A 25,729-nucleotide genomic window follows, 5' to 3' on the forward strand; every position below is an offset into this window, starting at 1 on the left:
CTCATTTAAAAGCTTATGGAATGTGGCAATTGCGTGCCAGCAAAGAATTGCTTTCTATGCTGCACTGTATTGCGTCCGCAAGAGTCGCGTCGCGCAGATGCTGGTTCAGGGTTGTGAGGCGTAGCTGAACTGCGGCTCCCTCCCACCCTGAGTCCCCTATTCTGGAGCCATCATAACAGCCTGGCTGTTGAACGATTTTAACAACTTCTTTGCGGAATAAAATCTTCTCGGGTAAGGCTGATCTCCGGACGCCCAGTCTTGTGCAGACCTCTCGATAGTCAAGAGGTGTCCGAAGCGTCGCGCGGTCCCCTGTTTATACTGGCATCACTTTGAGTTTTGTTTAGTACTGATGAAAGTGTGACAAGATCCTCCGAAGTGGTTAGGAGGACGGACTTGCTCTCTTGATCCCCTGTCCCTCATGGTTGGCAGCTCATGTGGGGAGATGAAGTGGTGCGACTAAATGCTCGCGCATCCACATAACACTGACATCTCTAAGCGAGCAGTCAGTTTCCCATCTAAAATTCAAAATTAAGCCAGTGGTTGTAACCCCTTGCTAAATGCCAAGCCCTCCTTAGCCACCCCTGCCTTCATGAATAATTGATAGACCCATCTCGCTGCTACCCTTTTTTGGGGAAGGTGATCGACGAGAGCAGTCGCCTTCCAGCTTCAGTAGATCTTGGATGGACCACTGATTTTCTGGACCCATTTCAAAAACCGCGGCTTCCGGGCGGGCTATGGAGTTGAAGCACTGCCATGGTCCGCCTTAGTTGATGACCTCCGGTCTGGGGCATGACAGGAGGGGGTGAGAGCGTGTGCCCTGTTAGTGGCTGCTGTGGAACATCTCAGCGGCCTTCGATACACAATCGACCCATGGAGGTAGCCTTCTGGGGACGACTGAGGGAGTTTGGGAATTTGGGGGCAACTTGCTTTGCAGTTGGTTCCCATTTCCTTACCTCTGCGGACAGGGTCCCAGATGGTGCGAGCTGGGGGACTGTCCGCTCCGACTAGGAGGGCCCCTTACATCTGGTGTCCCTCAAGGAGCGATTTTGTCCCCTCGATGCTGATTCAAACCATTTACATGAAGCTTGCTGGTGAGTAGGATCATCCGGAGGGGTTGAAACATGGGGCGCAGTGTTATCAGTCACGCTTTTGCTGATTGACACCCAGATAATTTTCCTCTATGTCTCCGACTGACGTCAGTAACTAAGGCATGGCATCTTCTCCTCTAGATTGCCTGTTTTGGCGTCGGTAATGGGCTGGCTATGAGGGCAAGAACACAACTCAGCGTGAATCCAGGGAAAACGGAAGTACTGGTGATAGGGTTATCCCCTGGTTTTCTGGTGGTGAGATTCTGTCACGGACCCCGCTCCTTGCAACGGGGTCACGCTGCCCCCTGAAGGACTTCGGTGGCGGCAGCTGTGGGAGTTCTTTGCTCCTGTGATGTCGGCGCTCCAGCTGACCTCTCAGGTGGATGCGCACGGTCAGGAGTTGCCTCGGTTATCCAGCTTCGGCTGATACGCCAAGCTGCTGTCCCTCACCTGGACCGAAAGGACCTAGAAACTGTTTGTTAACATGCTGTTGGTAACCTGCTTGATTGGTAATTTCTGCAACGCGCTCTACAATGGGGCAAACCCTTGTACAACAACCGGACAGCTGCAAATTGGTGGGCAGCATATGATGGCAGCTAGATTGGTCGCTGGTAGTTCCAGGTCGGACCATGTTAACACACTATTCTAAAATGATCTTGCACTGGCTGCCTTTCCGCTCGCTTCCGAGCTCATATTCAAGGTGTTGGGTTTTGACCTATAAAGGCCCTAAATGCTTGGGCCCAGGGTAACTTGGCGGACCGCCTCTCCCCATATAATTGCCGCCTCGCACAACCTACAGAACTATTCGCGGACTTAACTGGTTGGAGGTCCCTAGGTCCAATCCGATATACGGACTCCGCACAGAGGGCATGTTACTACTGCTTGCCCCTCCCCTTTGGGAATGAAGCAAGCTCCCTGTAGAGCTTCGCGCCGCCGCCTCCATTAGCTGTTTTTAAATAAAAACAGTTGAAAACATACCTTTTCCGGCTGCCTTCCCCACCTTAATGTGTTTATTATGTTTCCTGCCGCCCCCGTTTTCCCTTTTCCCTTTGACCGCTGGATTGATGTTTCCATTTTCACTTCTCTTGTGCCCCTGACCTAGGTGTAGTTTTCCTAATTTTATTGTTTTCCTGTTCCGGTGTTTTTTTGTAGTTAACTGTTGTTAAATAATTCTTATATTAGAATTTTAATTAACCTTGTCATTGTAACTGTTTTTTTATAAAATGCTTGTAAGCCGCCCCTGATTCATATCCATGGACAGGGCGGGGTGTAAAAATAAAATTCTAATTATTATTATTATTATTATTATTATTAAAGGCTAGGGCACAGTCTAGGGATTCTGTTAGTGTATCGGCCACCCCGTGCATTAGCGGGACTCCCTTCAACGAGCTTGACACAGTTTGGTTTGGTCCGCTGGAGCTGATGTTGGAGATCGGCCCAGGCTTTTCTTGTCCTGGGTGTTACTTCAACAGCTTCCTCCCTCACGGCCAGCCATGTTCCATCCCGGTGCGGCTCGTCGGGAATTCATGTAGGGACCATGGCGGCCATGGGGCCTGTCCCAGCTGATACAGGGTCCTACGCATTGTGCGGGTAATACTCTCGATTTGGTCTTCTGTTCGGATGCGGAAAATCCGTGGGTGGAAATAGCAGAGTTTTCCCCCCTGTCATGGACGGATCACTTCCTGGTAGAGGTGAAAATCAAGGCCTCTACCCGATCCCCCCCGGGGGTGGCGGGGCCTGTTAGAATGGTCCACCTCGAAGGCTGATGGAACCTGAGAGGTTCCAAGAAGCCTTAGAGGGGCTCACGGTGGAAATGACGGCGACTCTGTTGATGCCCTCCACCGGTATTGGAATACCGGTCTTTCCAGGGCTAATACACAGGAGCGCTCCCAAGCGCCCTCTCAGGCCCGCTTCCAAATGTAAGCCCTGGTACGGAAGATCTCCGGGCGAGGAAGCGGGTTCTGCGACGGCGAGAGTACCGTTGGCGGAAACCCCTTCGCTTACACGACAAGACTGCTCTAGACCACACTGTTAAGGATTACAGAGAGGCAACACGAGCAACAAAGAACTCGTTCTATGGTGCTCGTATTGCGTCCCTGAGTCGCGTCCGGCAGAGTTGTTCACGGGTGGTCAGGGAGCTAACTCAGCTCCCTCCCCCCTGAACCAGATCCTTGAACCTTCTAGGCCTGCTGCGACTTGTTTAACGACTTTTTCGTGGATAAAACTTCTGTACAAGCGAAGGTCTGAACGCTGACATATAGCAGAACCTAGGGTAGAAGTGTCCAGTAGCCTCCGTTGACTATGTTAAACTGGATCAGTTTGAGTCGGTGAGTACCGCGGATGTGGACAAGATCCTCGGAAGTGTTCGGAAAACAACCTGCTCTCTTGATCCCTGTCCCTCGTGGTTAGCGCCCAGGGGGGACCGGCGGTAACGCTCTTTTACGCTGGATTAATTAATACATCTTTGAGGGATGGGCTATTTTCCATCGGATCTTAAATTGGCCTAGTAAAAACCGATCCTAAAAAAGCCCTCCCTCGACCCCTGGTATATAATAACTATCGGCCTGTTTTCGCTGCTGCCATTTTTGGGAAAGGTGTCGAGAGGGCGGTTGCGATCCAGCTTCAGGCGGTCTTGGATGAAACGGATTATCTGGACCCATTTCAAACTGGCTTCCGGGCGGGTTACGGGGTTGAGACGGCCATGGTCGCCTTGGTCGATGATCTCCGTCTGAGCATCGACGGGGGAAGCGGGTCCCTGTTGGTGTCTTGGACATCTCAGCGGCTTCGATACCATAGACCATGGTACCTTCTGGGACGCTGGCCGAGGTGGGAATCGGGGGCACTGTGCTCCAGTGGTTCCGGTCCTACCTCTCTGGGAGGTCCCAGATGGTGCAGCTGGGAGACGTGTGCTCCGATGAGCGGGCCCTTAAAACTGGGGTCCCTCAAGGAGCCATTCTGTCTCCCTGCTATTTAACATTTACATGAAAACCGCTGGGAGGGATCATCCGGAGACATGGGCGCGGGGTTATCAGTACGCTGATGACACCAATCATTTCTCTATGTCTCCGACTGATGCCAGTGACTGGGGATGGCGTCGCTCCCCTCGTGGCCTGTCTAGAGTCAGTAATGGGCTGGATGAGGGAAAACCGACTCAATTGAATCCAGAGAAAACGGAGGTACTAGTGATAGTTTCTCCTGGGTCAGGAATGGCGGTGGTTCCACCTGTCCTGAACGGGGTCACGCTCCCTGTGAAGGACTCGTGCGCAGTTGGGGGTGCTTCTTGAACTCGTCGCTTCACCTGACTGCTCAGGTGATGCGACGGTCAAGAGCCTGTATCAGCTTCGGCTGATCCGCCAGCTGCGCCATACCTGGCCCGAGGGACCTAGAAACGGTTGTACATGCTTGGTAACTTCGAGATTGGATTCTGCAAATGTACTCTACATGGGGCAACCCTTATACCAAACTCGGAAGCTACAAATGGTGCAGAATATGGCAGCCGGCTGGTCATGGTTGTGCCCAGGACCAGCCATATAACACCGGTTTAAAAGATCTCCATTGCTGCCCATTCGCTTCGAGCTTCATATAAGGGTGTTGGTTATTACCTATAAAGCCCTAAATGGCTTGGGCCCAGGATACCTAAAGGACCGCCTCTCCCCGTACATTCCCCTCGCACCCTCAGAACATCTGGGCAGGCATTAACCCCCCCCCCCCCCCCCCCCCGGAAGGGGCCCTGGGGCGGGTTAACCACCTCCACAACCAAGCGCGGACGAACATTTTCCAAACGGCTGGCCACCAACAACCAGCCCTTTGGAATACCATAAGCAAACCAAATTGAGCTCAACACAGCTCATCTACCCAAAACACAAAACATGGCCAAGTCAGGAACGGATCTCCAAAACCCAACCAACTTTTTTCTTCCAAACACCACCACCCCCCCCCCCTTTTTGTTGGTGTGTGGGTGTGTGTTGTGTTTGTTTGGGTTTTGGGTGGGTTGTTTTTGTTTGGGTTGGGTTGGTGCTGGGTGTGGGTGGGTGGTGGGTGTTGTTGGGTGTTGTTGTTGGTGTTGGTTTGGCGTGGGGTTTTTTTGGTGGTTTTGTTGTGGGTGTTTTTTGTGAGTTTTTTTGTTGTTGTGTGTTGGGTAGGTGGGTTGTTTGGGTGGGGGTTGGTGGTGGTTTGTGGTTTTTGGGTTGGTTTTTTGGTGGTTTGTGGTTGGTTGTGGGTTTTGGTTTGTTGTTGGTTGGTTAAAAACCCCTAACAAAAAAACCACACCCCAAAAACCCCACACAAACCCAAAACAACCACCAACAACCAACCCAACACCCAACAAACCCACCCAAAACTAACAAACAAAAAAACAACAACCACCCACCAACACAACCACCACCAACAATCACCCCCCACCCACCCACAACACACACCCACCCACAAAAAAACCAAAACAACCCCCACACCAAACACCCACACACCCCCAACAACAAACACAACCCCAAAATACCACCCATCAACACAACCAAAACCAAAACAAAAAACAACACAAAAAAACAAAAAAAACCACACACAAAAAACAAACCAACCCACAAACAACAAAACCATCCCAAAAAACTCCCCCAACAGGTGCCTGGGGACTAGGTTAACCTCCACCGCGCGGAGGAACAGTTTTCACGGCTGCCCCAGCCCTTTGGAATACGTGCCCATTGAGCTCCGCTCTCATCTACCACCCTGGCCCAATTCAGGAAGGATCTCAAAACCCTTCCTATTTAAGCAGGCATTCCCCGACTAAAATCTCTGTGGGCCCTCCCTCCTCTTTCCGTGGCCAAGAGGTTGGGCTATGGGGCTTTTTTCTGTTATTTTTTGTTGTATTGATGTATTTGTCTGTTTTAATTTCTTTCTTGTATTATTATGGATTGTGCCTGTTTTTAATTGTTATGTAAGCCGCCCTGATCCCTGGAACGGGTGGGGTATAAATAAAAATTTTATTACTTTTATTTATTATTATAATATATATTTGTGTGTGCTTATACACCATGATTTATGTTATTACAACATTTTATGATTCCTAATTTCTTCTTCGTGGTCTCTGCCGAACTCACACACAAATGGGTTTATTCTGCACCTGCGCAGCAGATCCTCGGAAACTTCTAGACATCTCTAGGCAGAAAGTAATGTATCTTTCTGCAACTTTTTGGTGGTTAGCCCCGCCCACCCGTATATAAGGCCCTTGGTGGCCCGCTCTTCCTCAGTTCCTTCATTCCGCCGCGCTAAGCAGCTCGAGGAACTTCGCTAGCTTTGGCTTGCTCTTCTATTGGAATCTCTGGCTTGACCTAAAACTTTCAAACTGACCCTTCTTTCGGTTCCTTTTGGATGGACTGACTTTGATTTTCGGCTTGACTTCGGACTGGTAATGGACTTCTCTTACCATTGGCCTCTTTCAAGCAATGTTCCAAATGCGGGGTTAAAATCCCCAGGGCCGATGGCCACGGACACAGGGTGTCCTCTGTTTAGGCGAGACACCACATCCGGGCAGTTGTGCCCACTGCAAGGCCATGTCCGCCCAAGCCTCAAGAACCGGGATCGGACTCCAAGGCTGCCCTCTATGAGAGGGTTCTCAGCCAGCCTGGCGGCTCTGGAGCTTCTGGGGAAGGCGGATGCCCCAAGGCCCCTACCAAAAAGGGGAAAACGCTCCCATCAGGACAAGAAGTGGGCTCGCTCGTCCTCACCGCCTGCTAAGAGCCGCCGTAAGGGGCCCCACGCACGGTCTCAGTGCCTCCACCGGAGTCGAGGCCAGTACCATCAACATCGCCTGTTCTTGAGCCGGTGAACACCCCGACTCCGTCTATACCGGCGCCTTCCTGGACGGTGCCGCTCGAGCCTAGAGTCCTTCTCACAGCCACCTTTGTACCGGCAGACAGCCTACAGATTGTGCATTGGACTCTGAATCAGAGGGGAGCTTCAGGACTCCTATGCTCCGTTCTCCCTCAGAGGCCGGGTCAAGATCCACCAAAGAGACGGCCTCACCAAAGAGACGGCCGTGCTCTGCCTCTTGGGACCGGGCTACCCTAGCCACCGAAGCCAATGAGGGTCTGGCCTGCACCTGCAGACCATGATCAGGTGAATTCGCAGATGACCACTCGAAGAACACAGTTACCGGTGAGCAACCTCACATATCCTTTCATCAATATAATACAATACATATTTAACATACTTTGTATGTATGCATATTTTGTATATAAAATATAAAACGCTTAGAAACAGTTCTCAGAAATGGCCCCCTCTGGGACGGAACAGGGATTGCAACTGGAACGCCCGGCGGCAAAAGCAGCGTTCCACTGTGCAGTAAAATGAGGTTCTTGGCCCCCTCCCTTCCGTGCGCCCCCGCGTGCGCACGTTTAGAATGCACTGGACCCATTTCAGGGCCAGTGTGATAAAGTCATGTGTGTCTGTTTTAGATCAGTTCAGATTTGTTCCGTTCTGAGACGTGTTAGTTGGAATTTGGGACAGTGTCCTTAGCAGGGTTCCATAGTTTTTTAAGTGGGGAAAAACTTTAATAGTATAAGAGGAAAAAGATTAAGAAAGTTAAGAAACACGTTTAGATTTAAAGGGTTCCCTGAGAGGACTGACTAAGAAATAACTTGTAACTATTAGAGTACTGTAACTCCAGTCTAACTGTCCTCCACGGCTTTGACTTTTGCCGATTTGATTATTCACAGATTTTATTAATATGTTCTCTCTAGAAATATCTAGGTCCTCCAGCACAACTCTGTGGTCAACTTTAACCAAACATTGCACTGAAGGACCTAGAGATTTCTAGAGAGAAAACCCCACTAGGCATTTGTAGCTCTTCCAGAGCAATTATATTGTCAATGTTGACCATAGAGTTGCACTGGAGGCGTCAGAGATTGCTACAGAAGTGTTCTCTCAGGTAAAAACATAGTGTTCTGGTTATTTTTGGTTTTTCCACATTCACTGGGTCCTGTGCCCCTAACCCCAGTGAATGTGGCAGGATGAGTGTACTGTAACCATATGATCTGTGAAACAACCTGGAAAAAGATACATATTTTAATATATGCTTATATATAAAGTTGATGTTCACTTGTTTCAAAAAAGGGTACTGGCTGAATAAATTTACAAGAATGACAAAACGCTACCAAAAACAACATACATATAAGGGACCTCAATCATAATTCATTGAAAAGGAAGTGTAATGAGGTATGAAAGGGGCAAGTGTCAAGACCAAAGAGTCAATGGATGTTTCTGAGGTAAAAGGACAGCCTCTGAGCATTGACAGGAAAACTGCCTTGGTCACAGAAGGTTTTCTTTCTTTCTTTCTTTATTAATAATATAATTTAATGACACATGTTGGAAAAAGTGCAAGATACTACAATGCACAACCCCAACATTCTCCTATATATATGTATTCCTGTCTGAAAAAAACACACTAAACAAAACAGTAAACAAATAAAAAGATAACTACTGACTTCCCATTTGCCAAGGCAAATAGCATATCCCTTAATCCTTTCTCCTGTCTCCTTCCTGTAGTCACTTTATTCTTAATTTTAGCATATTTTAAATAAAGCAGGAAGAAGAAGAAAAAGGGCTGTTTGACAGTGGAACAAACTCCCTCGGAGTGCAGTGGAGTCTCCTTCTTTAGAGGTCTTTAAACAAAGGCTGGATGGCCATCTGTTGGGGATGCTTTGATTTAGATTTCCTTCATGGCAGGGGGTTGGAATAGATGGCCCTTGTGGTCTCTTCCAACACAACGATTCTATGATTCCTAACCTAAATAAAATAAAATCAGTCACCCTTCAAAGCCTGCTGATGCCACCTCCCCCTCTTTTAGCTGCAAATATGCTGTAAGCCAGTTCCATTCTTGGAAGATCTATTCTCTGGGTTTTGCTTTCATTAAATGTGTAAAGTGATCCATTTCTGCAATCTCTACTAATTAACTAATCTTTAGGGTCTTCCAATATTTAACATAGATTCTTGCCGCTTGCACCATGTGCTGAGCCAGTCTACCCATCCCTTTTTCTACCTATATGCCAAAACCAAAAAATCCCACCAAGAATGTTTCAGATATAAAGTTAACTTTTATATCTGGACTTCATGATTTTCTGCATTCTTGATCTTACCAATAGCCAAAACTTCTTAGCTTTAGAGCAGTTCTACCACATGTGGAAGAAGGTCCCCACTTCTTTGTTACATTTCCAGCATTTGTTGCTGGCTTCTTTATAAATTTTTGATATTCTCTCTTGGATCACAAGGAGTTTTGTTGAGTGAGAGTATTGCCCACTAGTATGTTTTTGAGGTTTTTTTTTAATTGGGAATTTTCTGCCACAGTGTGTGAAATTTTGGGTGGGTGGGTGGGATGTTGGCCTGTGTATGTATGTTGCATGAGTGGTAAGGGCGAGAGGAGCCCATTTTTCTCCCTACACCTCTTTGACCTGAAGCAAAGGGGCCAAAAGTGCTGGATTTGGGCCAAATTGGGGTTTTGGCATTGAGATAATGCATGGGCCAAATGCAGCTGGAAGCTACACTAATGCTGCATCATTTGGAAAGAAGAGGCGGATGACATTCTCTTCTTCCAGTGGCCCGGTTCAGCCTGGATCGGGACTAGACATGTGTGGTTTCTGCAATCCTGATGTTGATGCAGTCCTTTTGACTTGTCTGCTTTGGGCCTTTGATAGGCTATACTGTACTAATTTTTGCTCCAAAATCAGTTTTTTTAAATAGTTTTTTTAAAAAAAGTTTTGATGAGGGGCAAAACCAAGTAAGCCACACTTTAAGACCATTTTGATGCAGTTTGGGAATTTGGCAGCTTCTTTTATTTTTGAGCTTGAGGTCCAGCTCAGGGAATGGCAAAACTGCCTCTTAGGTTGCATTTTCCAATCTTGTTGTATATGATATGGGTGAATTGCTTTCGGGCTCTGTGTGTGTTTCTGAATTTGTATTGCCAATTTTCTATTTGGACATGATTATTGTCTCTGTGGGGCAAAATAAGCAGATTGACATTTGTGAGCTTTGTGCTTGTGACTACCCATGTCCCTATGGCATCCATTTTGTATTGGTGGCCATACTGGCTTCCCAATTTTAAAATGTTTCAATGCACTCTGAAAAGATTGGGGAGTCATTCTATATACCCTTACTGGATGGGGGGGGAGGAGGTTTAATATATTCTATGCCTTGCATATATTTATTATTTTAGGTATTTTCATAATTTCATTTGGCCTGTTTGTTTTTCTTTGGCTAATGGCTGGTTGCACCTCTGACAATAATAATATTAATTGAAAATTATTATCCTATGTTGTGTCAAAGAATAAATGTAAATAACAGAATAAGTATAATGGAAAACGTTGATTTTGAAATATCTTTGATAAAGTATGATGATCAACATCTGTTAGCAGATTCTATCAGGGAAAGCTGCACATGGGCATAATGATCTGCTGAAGCAGGGCTGTGAAATTGTTGGTCTTAAATGAATACATGCACGACTAACATTTTATTGTTATTACTGTTAATAATATAACAGCACCAGCAGGACTGTACAGTCCCCTTCAGGAGAAGAAGAAAAGAAGTTTTGTGGTTAAAGAAAATAGCTAGGACACAGCAGAAGGAAGAGCTGAGGGAATAGTGTAAAGATCGGATTTTGTGCTGTCCTCAGGTTGCATGTGAACAATGCAGCACTATGTACCCCATTGACACCTAAATGCCGCCATTTTTTTTAATTATTATTTTTGGCCAAAACCCACATCTTTTGGCTAAAATAAAATCCTTGATCCTTGGCTCGGCGGGGGGGGGGGGGGGGGAATCAATGGAAAACTCTTTTCAATATTTTTGCAGGAGAACTTTTACCCAAATAACAAGATCCTTCCCCTGCCCCCAGGTCCTGAAAAGTGACAAAGAATTATATGGTGTCATTTCTTATTACCCTTAGTGAAGACTGTGAGGGTGCATTGCTGTGTTCTTGAACTCTGGAGAAAGCTGGGCTTTGGCATATGCCTGCCTCCAACCTAGTACAAGACACAAAAGTTGAACTAAATGTTCTCTTTCTTTTTTCTGAACATTGTGAACATAATACAATGGATGCTCAGTCTTTATTTCTTATAACTGTCCTTTTCAGAGTAGGAAAATTATTTAGCTTTCATATATTCATGACACACCAGGATGAGAAATAGGCACCAGCTCCACCTAGATTTTTAGCTTGGTGTAGTGATTTAAGCATTGGACTATTACTCTGGAGAGCAGTGTTTGAATCCCAGCTTGGCCATAAAACCCATTGGGTGACCCTGAGGAAATCACACTTTCTGAGCTTCAGAGGATGGAAATGCCAAACCCTCTGAATAAATTTTCCAATAAAACCCTGTGATAGAGACATGATAAGTTGGAAATGACTTGAAGGCACACAACAATAACAAAAAGGTACCGCATCCTATCTGATCCTCGAAGCTAAGCAGGAGCAACCCTGGTTATTGCTTGGATGGGAGACTGCTAATGAATACTAAGAGCTGTAGGCTATATTTCAGAAGAAGGAAAAGACAAAACCACATCTTCCTTGCCCCAAGAAAATCCTATGTAATCCGTGGTAATCATAAGTTAAGAGTTGACTTTCAGCATACACTGAAGCTGTGGGAGAATGTAAGGAACAGATCCCCCACGTAAAGAAAGGAGCACTGTACATTCTTTCAAATGGATATGCACATCCATTTGAACTGACCCAAATATTCCTTTGGTCTCTCAAAGAAAATACTATGACTGTTAAGTGAACATCTGAAATGTTATGATTTGTCAATTAGTACTTCTAAAAGCTTAGTAAATCATGTATCTGAGGCAATTAGTAAGCTAAAACTCTGATGCAAGAGACAGTATTGACATTATAGTTTCCTGAAAAGCTTCTGGTAAATGACACTGAATATTTTATTTACATACATTATTGCTTAGTAACTTGAGGACTACAAGCAAAATATCAGTATCTTAGAATTTAATACTTCACAATAAAAGCCTTGTTTGTATATATTTAAAAGCTCAAAGATGGGCTTGATGGCACAATGGGAAGGGATACTTCTACGTGGCAGCACTACATACAGTTGTCCATAATATATTTTATATTGGTGAAAAGATATTTTTCTTTTGCAAATGAAATGCAAAAGTCTGACTTCTGTCAGTTGCAGGACTGTTGGTGAAAGAATAGGGAACAGTAAAATAAAGCTGTAGTTTGTCTGTGTTGTCATGTTATGTGGGTCTAAATTAACTGATCATGGAGTTACATGGGAAGAGTTCTAATATGTTCACAGAAGAAAAGCAAAATAAACTGCATAAAGATTTCTCAAGAATTATTAGGAAACAAAGATGGGAAATGGGGAAGAGAATATCATGGAAACAAAGCTAAGTGGACAGACCTGCATGATCAGCTGTATCAGTAGGAGAAAAATTCTGAAAGAAATGTACGGGGTGGCGGGGGCGGGGGGGGGGATAAAAAAAGAAACTATGTCAGTAGCAGAAAGTTGGTTGTCATATGTGTGAAGGGACTTTTTTGGTGCAATAATCTGGGCAAAAGCTAAGTTGAAAGGATTCCAATTAGAGGATTGACAAGTAGGAAGTTGAGACATTGAGAGAATGTGACATCTTTGGCTTGGACAGGAATGAAAAGGGGAAATGGAGTGATAGTGCTTTCTAGTCAGAAAGAATCAAGAAAATGCTACTTTAGTGACACATGGAAACAAGAATAGAATTGCAGGCCACTGAAGGAACAGCCAGAAGATAGTGAATTCCAAAATGAAGAACTAATAGCAAAATGGTAGGAACATTAGTGTACACTGAAACAGTCATGTTTGTTTATTTATTTATTTATTTATTTATTAGCTGGAAAATGGCATGAACTGGGTAGGGTTTTAAAAAACAAAGCTGTTTGACAGTGAAATATGTTGCCTTGGAGTATGGTCAAGTCTCCTCCATGGGATTTTTAAAACAGAGGCTAGATGTCTGTCTCTGGAGAGTGATTTCATTGTGTGTTCCTGCATGGTGAAGTTGGAGTAGATGGTCCTTGTGGTCAGCTCTAACTCTATCATTCTGTGAGGAGGGATAATAAAGGTGATGACCTGAAAGAAAAGAAAGATAAACAAAAGGAACAGGCAGAGGCCAAAAAGAGGCCAAAAAGAGGATATGAAAAGAATGAATGGCATGTAGAATTAAATGGTTTGTCTCCACAAAACTATTAAGGAGAACTAAGAATCCTGTATTTAAAACTTTTCTTGATTACTTAATATTTATGGATGGTTATACCTCTTGTTCTACCTTAGAATGAAATTGATAATATTTAAAATGCTATTTTAATAATATTATAATACTAAATGTTAATAAAAGTATTATTAAATTATTTAAATTATTAAATTATCAAAATAGTAATAAATAGAATCATAGAATCATAGAGTTGGAAGAGACCACAAGGGCCATCTAGTCCAACCCCCCTGCCATGCAGGAACTCTCAATCAAAGCATCTCCAACAGATGGACATCCAGGCTCTGCTTAAAGACTTCCAAGGAAGGAGGCTCCACTACTCCGAGGGAGTGTATTCCATTCTCGAACAGCCCTTACTATGAGGAAGTTACTCCTAATGTTGAGGTGGAATCTCTTTTCCTGTAGCTTGCATCCATTGTTCTGGGTCCTGTTCTCAGGAACAGCAGAAAACAAGCTTGTTCCCTCTTCAATATGACTAGATATTAATAAAATATTATAGAACAATAATAAAAATAATAAAAACCAAAACAGTATTAAAATGCTTAATAGTTCTAGAACAGCAAGATCTGTTGATCATAAATTAGATTGATGCTGAAACTGATATGTTCCTGATTTATATGTGAATTTTGCAGTTTAGTATTCTTTCTATATTTAATATAATTCCTTCTCTTTCTCTTTCTTGCAGATAACTGGAATCCATTTTCCCATCCATACAAGAAAATAGATTTTGGGAAATGGGAGTTGTTTATCCCACCTGGACCAGGTGGATTTTCTCCTGTGGCTCATGGATCAAAACTGAAGGTGCTCATTTTAAAATTGTACTTTTTCTCTGTTCAGTCATTCAGGAATTGAAATTGAAGTTTTCCTAGTGTTCTGTGATGTGCCAATTTATATTTTGAAGTTCAAAGGAGACTTTCAGATCCTTCTCTTCAGCTACATGACTTCCTGTCAAAATAATATAAAACAAGAGTATCATAATTCCACAGTGAACAAAAGGGATTATGATGAATAAGGAAGGTGACTTTACAGCAAACCTAAAATGACTGAATATAAATAAGGATTTAATAAATGTTAAGAGAAAGCCAGGGAGAGAACGTGTAGTTTACAAGTTAGCAAGATCAAAATGAGAAGTCTAAGTAACATGCCTATATGAAATGTATGCAAATCCAAGAATCAATTAGTAGGGATTGGATTGGATTTGAAAATTGTGAGTGGAGGGAACAGATACCCCACACTGGTATGTTAGTAGTAGTTTGATTTTGAATGTCACACGAATAGGGAAGTGCTGTCCTGCTTTGGGTTTTCCTAGCTAACCGGTTGTCCATTGTGGAAACAAAATGTAAGAAATGATAGAAAATTGGTCTGTTTCACTGTTGTAATTTCATACAATTGTCTTGTCGTTTCTTTTCAAGACACTGCTCATGTGGTATAGTACGCTTATGTTTGGAATGGCTCATTGGTGAGATTAAGGCACCTTCTGGATGAGGAACAGCACCTACTGGATGGTATTTTTACAAGAGATACCATACCTTTTGTAGGAGGTGTTGATATGTGCAGCTGAATATATTATTACAGCACAAGGAGATGTGCATATTTCTAAAGATTATTAAAGCGAAGCATGACAATGTATAAGCAGAATTCACAGAAGATATACGTGGCAGACTCTTCCACCTCTGTTGCTGCATGCTTGCTTCATGAATCATGGGAAGTTGTTCGGCAGCCATGCCTGCTAGATTTCACTCCTAGCAAATTAAGAAAAAAAAATCTTCATTAAGAATTCCTAGCAGAGTAGCTTGGGAGAATGTAGAAATGAAAGAAAAAATGAATTGCACATTTGCTGAAGAAACATGTATCTTGTCAAGGAATAGGTTATTGCCCTTTATAGCACATTTTATGTTTGATTATCATATTTTAATATAATTATATTAATTAATAATTAATTTGTTTATGTTTTTGTTCTATTGTTTAATTTTGGTTTCAGAACTAGAGGCTCATATAAGTAAAACAAACACTGTAGTTAGAAAGGATAGTAATAAATGATTTTATATTGTAAACAGAATGAAAAAAAATCACAAATAAGAATATTTTAATAGAAAATATCAGGCTTAGACTCAGAGGCAGGAGGAGTGAAGATCAGAGGATGAACCATTAACAAAAGATACGCAAATGACACCATACTACTTGCAGAAAAGAATTACTAAAGAAAGTCAAAAGAAGAAAGTGCTAAGGTAGGCTTAATGCTGAATATTAAGAAAACAAAAATAATTATCATGGATGAACTACATTAATTCATCCTAGATAATGATAAAATAGAAATAGTGAAAGAATTTCCATATGTGGAATCAAACAAACTCTGGTCTTCTTGACCAGAATGGAAACTGCAGTCAAGAAATCAGAAGACTAAGTCTGAGAAGGGTAGCTATGAAAGTACTAGACAAGTGTAAAGAACATTAAGGTTAGTATCATACAAACTATTCTGTTCCCCATCACCATTTGTGGATGTGAAAGCTGGACAGTAAAGAAGGCAGACCAAAAGAGAATCAATTCATTTGAGCTGCGGTGCTAGAGAAGAGTGTTAAGGATCCCATGTACAGCCAAGAACATGAACAAATGGGTCGTAGAACAGATAAAACTCAAACTCTCCTGAAGCCAGGATGACTAAACTGAGGTTGTACTTTGGACACACCATGAGAAAGAAAGACTCCTTAGAAAAGGCAATGATGCTGAAAAGTGGAAGGCAGCAGGAGGAGAGGAAGACCACAAGCCAGATGGGTAAACTCCATTAGGGAGGTTGCGAGTCTGAATTTACAGGACCTAAGCAGAGCACAAGGAGTCTTGGAGCACAGGGGCATCTTGGAGGTGTCTTATCCACAGTGTCACTATGAGTTGAGGATGATTGTCATGGCCAGTCACGAGGAGGACGAGGAGGACTTGGCCCTTCAGGTGCAGGGGGAACCTGAGACAGAGCCAGGCCTCAGCTCTGCCCTGCAAGGTCCCAGCTCCTGGAGAATTGGCTCAGCCAGGTCTAGCCCTGTTGTATTACCTCCAGTGGACCCTGTGGCTCAGCAGCCCAGCCTTTCCCTAGCAGAGGTTCTAGGCCTGGGAGACATAGAGGAGCAAGATACTGAGGTACCTACCTTCAGTGAAAGACTGAAACGGCTTCCCTTTGGCGTTCCTGAAGGTTAGCTGAGAAACGCTCATTAATCACCCAGCAGCTGCAATAAGGAGCTGGCCTGATATAAACACCTGGCAGATGCTGAGCCTCTTTGTCAGAGTCTATCTGCATTCCTTTGGTGAAAGCTGCTCTCTCTGACTCCCTCGGACTTTGTTGCTGGGCTCCTTGCTTCCTAGACCTCGGATAGACCTAGACCTCTTGACCTTGGACCGGACTTGTTGATCTACTCACTGGCACTCTTGACCTAGGACTGGACTTGTGGAACCACCCTTTGGAACCCTGGACCCTGGGTTGGCTTTTGGTTTTGCTATTCTATCGGACACTGGGCTGGTTTTGTGCTTTCGGAACTGTTTCTTTGCTGCTGTAAAGCCTTGCTTTTGTTTACCTTTGCCTGGCACACTCTTATCAGCTGTCCGATGGCAGCTTTCCTGGACAACAACTCAATGGAGCTAACAACAAAATGGAATAGTTTCTTTTTATTTGTTTGTTTGTTTGATTTTTAAAGGAAGTTGTGGGATAATAAGAAAACAAGGGTTGTTGGATTATAAGAAAACAGAGGGTGAGCTGCTACAGAGATTTAATTACTAAACCTTGCCAATGATAACTAACGGGGGTAACCCTAAAGTGGTATGTGTATTTCTATTTTACAAACCTGTAAAGTTGTAAACGAATGAAAGATTTTTTTTTCACCAACACCAAACAATTCTTTCACTACAATTGCACTTTACCTGCCATGGTTGCATCTTATAGAATTGTGGAATTTGTAGTTTGTGAGGCACTAGAGCTTTCTTACATAGAATTCTAAATTTCCTCCACAAGTGCCAGTGGCAGAATGCTATAAAACAGAACCATGGCAATTAAAGTTGGATCATAGTGCTATAATTATGTTGTATGAAAGACCCTGGGCAGTAATCTCATTAAAAAAAAGTCAGAATTCTTAATACTTAACAGGTGTATTTGGCAGAAAAGTGAGGTGTTAATATTATTGATGATTCCTGTAGCTGAATGCCATGACAGTATAATTTCTTACTTTATTGGTCTGTAGGTGAATGACTGAAATGTTCAGGTGTCTTTCCATTTCATTTGAACTAGGAAAATGTAAGAAATTTTAAATGAGTTGCAAACTCTTGCTGTCTTTCAAATTATGCACAGTATAATATTTAATAATGTTGAGGTGACTTTAGTCATTGGGTCAATTATCACAGGGTTTATTATCAAACATTGGTTTTAGGAATACTTTAAATAAGTCAATTCCTGTTTAAAAAGTGAAAAGAAAGAATAGCCACTGCTAGATAGGAAACTAGCATAGTTGTGAGAATCTTTAATTTGGAGTAGGGCACGGGTCATAGCATTTTCCACATGAAAATAAATGAGGGACAGAGGTCACAAACATAAAGTTTATTGAAAGTAGTGTCTCTTGCTATTTCATGTTCTCTACACAGTTTTCCATCTTTAAACCTAATTGTTAGAGAAAATCAGTTGCTAAAATCCTTGAAGATGAATCTGATATTTCTGTCCAATGGGATTAACCTTTATAAATCAGCTGAGGCTTATTCCCTTTAGACTGTTGCCAGTTTTTCAGAATACGTTTCTGAAGGTGACATGTTTCTGTCGCAAGATGTGTATCTGGATTAGTGAATAATTGAAAATAGATCTCACTTTGGTTGAACAAAACCATATCTTAATCATATATACAAACAGCAAACTCAATTCTCCAGGTGTCAACCCGTATGAAGCTAAAATGGCACCATCTTTGTTAGGAGGAAATATCAACTTGGAGAAGTCCTAAGTATTGTAGTAGCTTAGAGATGGGCTGACCTGTAAACAGCTCAGTCAGAACAGAGAGTGCTCAGAGGATATGGAATGCTGACTGAATTCAAGGAGAAAAATGGGAAAAGGAGGTGCAGGGACATGAAATGAAATGAAGTCTGGAAAATGGTATGGCTTGTTGATGGAAACCTGAATAATAGAATCATAGAATTAGAGTTGGAAGAGACCACAAGGGCCATCCTGTCCAACCCCCTGCCATGCAGGAAATCACAATCAAAGCATCCCTGACAGATGGCCATCCAGCCTCTGTTTAAAGACCTCCAAGGAGAGAGATTCCACCACTCTCTGAGGGAAGAGTGTTTCATACTGAAGGCTGGGGATGGCATAGGGGGAGTAGGAGGAAGAGACACGTACCTGTACCTCCTCCTTCCAGACCCTCCCCTGCCTTCAGCTCCCTCTTCAGAGATAGCTGAAGGCTGGGGACATTGCGGAGGAAGGAAGAAGTCCCATCCCTGGCACTGGGTAACACTTTGGAGTTTACTGCACGGGCCCTGATATGGGCCCGTTGCATACTAAAACGTGTGCACGCAGGGGTGTGCACAGAACAGGATGGGGCTAAGGATGGCATTTTACCGCACAATGGAATGCTGCTTTTGGCGCCGGGCGTTCCAATCGTGTCCCCTTTCCATTCCAGGGGGTGCCATTTCTGAGAATGCTTTAGAACAGTTCTCAGAAATCGCACCCCTCTGGAATGGAACGAGGACGTGATTGGAATGCCCTGCAGCAAAGGCGGTGTTCCAGTGTGCGGTAAAATGCCGTCCTCAACCCCATCCCATTCTGTGTGCGCCCCTGCGCATGCACATTTTAGAACATAACAGGCTCGTTTCAGGACCCGTGTGGTAAACTCCTTTGGGTGCTGCAAAGGAAAGAGGGAAAATGCTAACCCTCTTCAGCACCCCCCCCCCCCCAAAAGACATGCACAGACATAAGGTAAACTCATGAATGAATATGCCACTGACAGGATAATAGACCATATGCATCTACAAATCTTTGTAAAGACTGGCACAAGTGTGCTCTAAAAACAGTATAAAATAGAAAAAATATAGACATCAGAATGGGAATATTCTCTCTGAGCACTATACTTTAATATGGGACATTAATCAGTGCAATGGGAATTTTGCTAATGTGTGAGAACACCCCTGTTGGTTAGACAAAGGCTTATAAATTCAAGCATCCTGTTTCCCATAGAGGCCAGCTAGGTGGTTATGATAGCCTTTATCTCCATGAATTTTTCTAATTCTCTTTTAAATCCATCTTAAGTTGTTTGTCATTAAAACATACCTTAGAAGCTGAGGTCCATAACTGTGTGTTGCAAGGAAGTTATTTCTGAATCTCACACCATAGAACCATGGGTTCTTCTAATGTTATGAGTGAGAAAAAATGTTTCACCATTTCCTAGTTGTTTTCCAAACATAATCATGGACTTTTCTATCACATTCTCCCTTTCATCTTCTTTCTAAATTCTTGTTAATTGCTGTCAGATTCGACTTATGACAATCCTACGAATGAGAGCTCTCCAAGCATCCCCACTATCAACAGCCCTGCTAAAATCTTGTAAAGTTAAGGCTACGGCTTCCTTGACCAAGTCTATCCACCAATAGCACCCAATATTTTAATTTTCCCTTGTGTCAGACCTGTAATTATTGTGATTGTTCTTTTCTGCAACTTTGTCAGCCCTGTAATATCCCTTTTGTGATGTAGCAAACAGAATTGTATTCCATTGATATGTGCTAGAGCAGTGGTACTCACATGGTGGGGTGGGACACTGGGGGACTTGAATTTCTGATCTCTCCTTCTTCACGGCTTCTTCCCAAACTTTTTTGTGTGTAAAAGTTACGTATGTGTTGAGTTAAGCTCTGAATTTACTAAAATCAAACTGCTCTAATTTGAACAATGTTATTTTCTTATAAAATCTAAAGATATGAATATACTTGAAAGTACAAATAAAATACACAAACTAAATAAACAAAATATTTTATTCATATATTACATTGAGTATTACATGAGCAACATCCTCATGTAGATGTAAAGGGGGTCTTAACGGTAAAATGTTTGAGTACCAGTTTGTTAGGGCATCGCAAAATTGATAATTTTATTTTTGGTCCCATTCCTAACCACCCAACCAAACAAAATTATCTTCACAGCTTCCCCATATTGGTTTGACATTTCCATCAAGTTACCCATTGTCCCAAGATCTCTTTCCCATTCAGTCAATGCTATTTTATTGTTTTTAATTACATGAACCCTATTCCATATTTTTTTCAATTTCCCCCTAAATTACAGTCGACCCTTCTTATAAACAGATTTTTTATACATGGATTCAAGCATACACGATTTGAAAATGTGCAGAAAAAGTATAAATTTACCTTGATTTTCCATTTTTTATAAGGGGCACCATTTTGCTATGTAATTATATTTAATGGGACTTGAGCATACACAGATTTTGTTATACACGGGGGATCTTGGAACCAAACCCCAGCGTATAACAAGGGTCCACTGTACCACTCCTGATCCCAGAATACCCAATGTCTTCTCTTCCCCCATATCATGTAATCAACTTGACCATAAATGTTTACATCTGTACCCAAATTTATTGTTTCCCACGGTTTACTTAAACATTTTCCAGACACTTATTTTTTGAGAACTCTTGCACCTGATGATATGTTAATTTCTAGTTTGTCAAAACATTATCACTGTTAACAGAGGTTGCTTCTGTTTTCAAAATGCCTTCCTGAAAATGTTAGTTCAGACATTGGTATCAATTGTACATATTCAAAGAAGTGAGACAGAAATATTTTACTCTGCCATTTCTTTTCTTTCATTTTTTTTAAATTCCTTGTCTACACGGAACTCTGCTTCTGATTTAGTTTAGTTCCTCATTGTGTATTTTAAAGATGTTATCAGTATGTTGACCAGTTCTTCTCTCTTCTTTCTCTTCTCATCTGCTTGTGTTGCTTTGCCCAAAACTTTGGCCAAAATTTCTGAAAGACAACTTCTTTTTTCTAATGATTTTCTTGACTCTGATCATCAGCCACATTTCACAACTCTCTTGATATATGATAGATACTTTATTGTTGGGATTTTCAGCAATTCCTGTGTAACCAGAAGTTATTCAGACAGTTTAGCTGATTACCCCTTTAATTTCTATTTTCCAGCCAAATACATAATGTACTTACTTTGCTCTTATTTAATGTCAGAGGCACCCCATTTCACAGATTGGTTTCAATAGGCATAAAGTGATAATTCTGGATGCCAACTTTTCTTATTCCCATATTGATCTCTTATCGGAACTTCACTGTTTATGCTGCAAGATACCATATTTTGCTGGATGAAATGCCAGAAACATGAACTTGATGCACACCACTGTCAGACAACTCTGGCATAACAATTTCCTGGTTTTTAAGCCGTGCACTTTCTATTGTAAAGTATAGTGCTGCATAGCCTGCAGCTGTTCAGATATATTCAGTATCTGATTAAGATAAAAAGAGGTGTTATGCCCTATTGACATGAAACAGACACAAATGTACACACTTTACTGAAAACGTTGTGAACTCACACAGCTTATTTAAGCTCAGTAGCATAAAGCATTAGTTGGCAAAGCTCAGTAGTATCTGTTGAGTTCTCATGGTAGCATGCCCTCTGGTATCCACAATAACCATTTTTTAATACGAAAACCTTTCAATAGAGTTGAATTACAATTCTGTCTGTGAGTCAGAAAAATATTTTACCTTTCAAATAAAGTTTTGCAAGAGACAGAGTACATCTTGCAACCCTTGATGTGACTGTTATAACATTTTGGCCAACACTTCCCTTTCATAGTTCCTCATTTATTTTTAATTTTGGGGAGCAGCAAACACTTGGGAAATAGAACTACATGTTGTGGCTTTCACCTTTGCCTCTTTTCAAGCAGTTTCAAAAATGAGAATGTTTGTTTTCAATATTAGCAATTTCCCTTATCATTCACGTGAATTTCTAATTTTTACATATGTTTTAGATTTAGAAGTTCAATTGCTTTCACAATTTAGAAGACCTGTATCTCAGTATGTATTTGTGGTGGCAGGATTATCTTCTAGGACCCGGAGCAATGGATGCAAGCTACAAGAAAATAATAATAATAATAATAATAATAATAATAATAATAATAATAATAATAATAAATTTTATTTATGTACCGCTTTTCCAAAAGATCAAAGCGGTTTACATAGAATTAAAACCAAATTACAAACATATCATAAAATAGATAAAAACCAATAAAACAAAGAGATTCCACCTCAACATTAGCAGGAATTTCCTGACAGTAAGGGCTGTTCGACAGTGGAACAAACTCCCTTGGAGTGTAGTGTAATCTCCTTCCTTAGAGGTTTTTAAACAGAGGCTGGATGGCCATCTGTCAGGGATGCTTTGATTTAAATTTCCTGCATGGCAGGGGGTTGGACTGGATGGCCCTTGCGGTCTCTTTCAATTCTATGACTCTATCCATGGCATAGCCATAACTAAATATGGGACAGATTGTTTCAGAAGGGACACCTGAAGGAAGTGCTTTGTGGTATGGGAAAGCATGCTTAAAACCAAGTTTAACCATACACTTTCTGTAGGAAAGTGCTTCAAACAAACAAACTTGGCACATCATGCTAATTAATGTGTTAATGTCAATTAGCTGTACTTTTATTTGCAGTGGCTTTATCTTTTGGTACAAACAGGAAGAGATGGGAAAAGGAAGTACAGAGTTTCCAGAGTCATGCTTTTCATTAACTCTTTAAGGCAGCTTTATGCATGAAATTCTCAATAGCTATTTGATCTTCTAGAATAATGCAGAAAAAATTGGAAACACATACCAAAGACCTAATTGAAGTGTACTTGTATACTGATGAAAGTTTGTGGGTGTATGCATGCTTGCCAAACCCACACTTGGTTGACAGAGAAAAACAACATGAAATAGAAAGTAGTGCTAGTGGGTTCTGGTTGCTTTTAAATCACCTAATATTTTACTTGAAATAAATATATTTCAATACAAATTAGGGCTATTTTTAATACTGAAGTAGTAACTGAACAAAGTAGTGTACGTCTGTTATATAGCTGAGGGAAGAGACATTTTATGTTTTCTGGAATTACTTAAATCCTATTCATTAGCACATTTGTCATCATAATCCTTCCTGCAGCAAATATTTGGAAGAGGGTTCTCCTCTTCATATATGAGACAGACGTAAGACATAATAAATCTTATTTCTGTTCTTTTTATGCATACATCAAATGATTAGTGCTGTTTTTAATTATAATAGTTAAGGCCTTGATTAGAAGTAATTTTTACCAAAACCCTGTAGTGACTGAGGTTGCCTGTTAAATATCAACTGTGGATTCAGAATTGTCTTCTGAAGTTATCATGAAAAAACTACTAATGGGACACTTCCTTTGATAGCTGGTTTTATAATTGAGTTCTGATGAAAATCAAACAGAAAGGCAAGTCAATTTCATCATTAATTTCAGCTTTGTTTAACTTACACTGCAGAAGCCTTCCTAATTTATCTGACTTATAATGGGTGTAGTGACCAAATCATATATGCAGCTTAGGTTTTTTTTTTGTTTTTTTTTGTTTTTTTGGCTTTGGGGCTTTTTTGTCTCTGCAATGGTCACCTTCAAAAATCTATGCTAACACCTCTCATCTTTCTCCCTTTTGGTCTTAGGTGCTCTTCTTTCATTCTGCCTCACTTTAGACCTAATAGTTCTTATCAAGAAAAATAATTAATGATAGTGCTGTGGAGGTAGAAATAAGCTTGATTCTCAGTGATTAAGGCGGGTTATAGACCGCCCATTTGGGGCGGGCTGCACCCGCCCCTTTCCCCGCTGTATTGGGGCCTCAGTGTGCAGAGCGGCAGCAGCTGAGGCCCTGATCCGCCGCTTTTTGGGCTGCGGGGAAGGGGCAGAAGGCCCCTTCCCCGCAGCCTGAAAAGGGGTGTCCCTGGGGCTTCAAGCCCCAAGGACACCCCGCAGCGGTGGGGAGAAGGAGAAAGGGGCTGTTTGGCCCCTTTCTCCTTTGGTCTGCTGGGCGCAGCCGTCTGAAGGCTGCGCCCAGTGGACCAAACCAGGAAGGAGCTCCGAAACGGAACTCCTTCCGGGGTCGCAGAAAGGGCGCCCTAGGCACCCTGCCGTGACCCCAATACGTCACAACCGTGCTGCCTTGTTTGGAGGCGGCGTGGTCGTCACGTATCGATGGCGGCGGCCGTGTGGAATGGCCGCCACCATTTTGTGTGCGCGGAGCACGCACTAGGGTTAGGGCGGCGCAGAAGTACTGCCCCGTCTTAACCCTAGTACGTGCTCTGCGTGTACTTTTGAGCCCGTCTGTAATGGGCCTAAATCACCAAAGGCAGGGACCAGGTTTACCTAGGGTTGCCATATCCCGCCGGGGGGCGGGACTTTCCCAGTTTGGGGCAGGTCTGCACGGTCCCGCCCTAGTTTGGCCCCGCCCCCGGGATCCCCCCGTGACGGAAGCCAGGCAGGGAAAGGAGCCTTGCCTTAGCAAGGCCTGTTCCCTGCTTGGCCTCCTCTGCTGGCAACGGAGGCAGCCTGACAGGGGAAAAGGGCTTCGCCTCAGCGAGGCCCTTTTCCCCTGCCTTGCCGCGCCCTCCGCCGGCCAGGGAGGCAGCCAGGCAGGGGAAAGAGCCTTTCCTCTTCTTTCTCCTCCTCCTCTTCTTCTGCCTCCTGTCCTCCTCCTCTTCTTCCTCTTCTTCTTACTCTCCTCCTCCTCCTCCTCCTCTTCTTCTTCCTCCTCCTCTTCCCCTTCTTCTTCATCTTCTTCCTCCTCCTCTTCTTCTCCACCTCTTCTCCACCTCATCCTTCCCCTCTTCCTCCCCTTTTTCTTCCTCTCTACTTCCTCTTCTTCCTCCTCCTCCTTTCCCCCTCTTCCTCCTCCTCCTCTTCCTCTTTTTCTTCTTCTCCTCTTCCTCCTCCTCTGCTTCTTCCATTCTTCCTCCTCTTCAGGTTTTTGGCCAGAAAGGGAAGCACATTTCTGCTATCTGTCTTGGAATGATGCCAAATGACTTCCATTTTGATCATGCCTAAGAAACATGCATTTATATGAATTTTTTTTAAAAAAAGCATCCATTTTTTTGTGCGTCCTCCATTTTTTTTTAAAATGTGTCCTACATTTGAAAAATTTGTCCTACATTTTCCTACATTTGTCCCGGTTTGGAGGCCCTTACTTATGGCAACACTAGGTTTACCATCACTCCAACTGTATCTTTGAATGGATGCCTTGACTTTCATTCATATTTTAAAAGGACTGTCATTCACTTTTTTAAAAGTTAAATTGATTTGTATTGGTAGTTTTTTTGTGGATGTTTGGGCTATGTGGCCAGGTTCTAGAAGAATTTCTTCCTGACGTTTCACCAGCATCTGTGGCTGGCATCTTCAG

General features: G+C 42.7%; 1 protein-coding gene across 4 annotated transcripts in view; it reads left to right on the top strand.

Annotated features, from left to right (window-relative positions):
- Positions 1 to 25,729, top strand: part of GBE1 (1,4-alpha-glucan branching enzyme 1) — a 293,313-nt gene that overhangs the window by 140,493 nt on the left and 127,091 nt on the right. For all 4 annotated transcript variants that reach the window (XR_006103177.1, XR_006103178.1, XM_042461049.1 and 1 more), the window contains exon 3: positions 14,002 to 14,117. Coding sequence is in view for 2 of the 4 variants with exons in the window: in XM_042461049.1 (XP_042316983.1) it covers positions 14,002 to 14,117 (116 nt within the window). In the remaining 2 variants the exon portion in view is untranslated. The remainder of the gene's footprint in view (positions 1 to 14,001; positions 14,118 to 25,729) is intronic.

This window comes from Sceloporus undulatus, chromosome 3 (genome assembly GCF_019175285.1).
Source record: "Sceloporus undulatus isolate JIND9_A2432 ecotype Alabama chromosome 3, SceUnd_v1.1, whole genome shotgun sequence".
Taxonomy (NCBI): Eukaryota; Metazoa; Chordata; class Lepidosauria; order Squamata; family Phrynosomatidae; genus Sceloporus; species Sceloporus undulatus.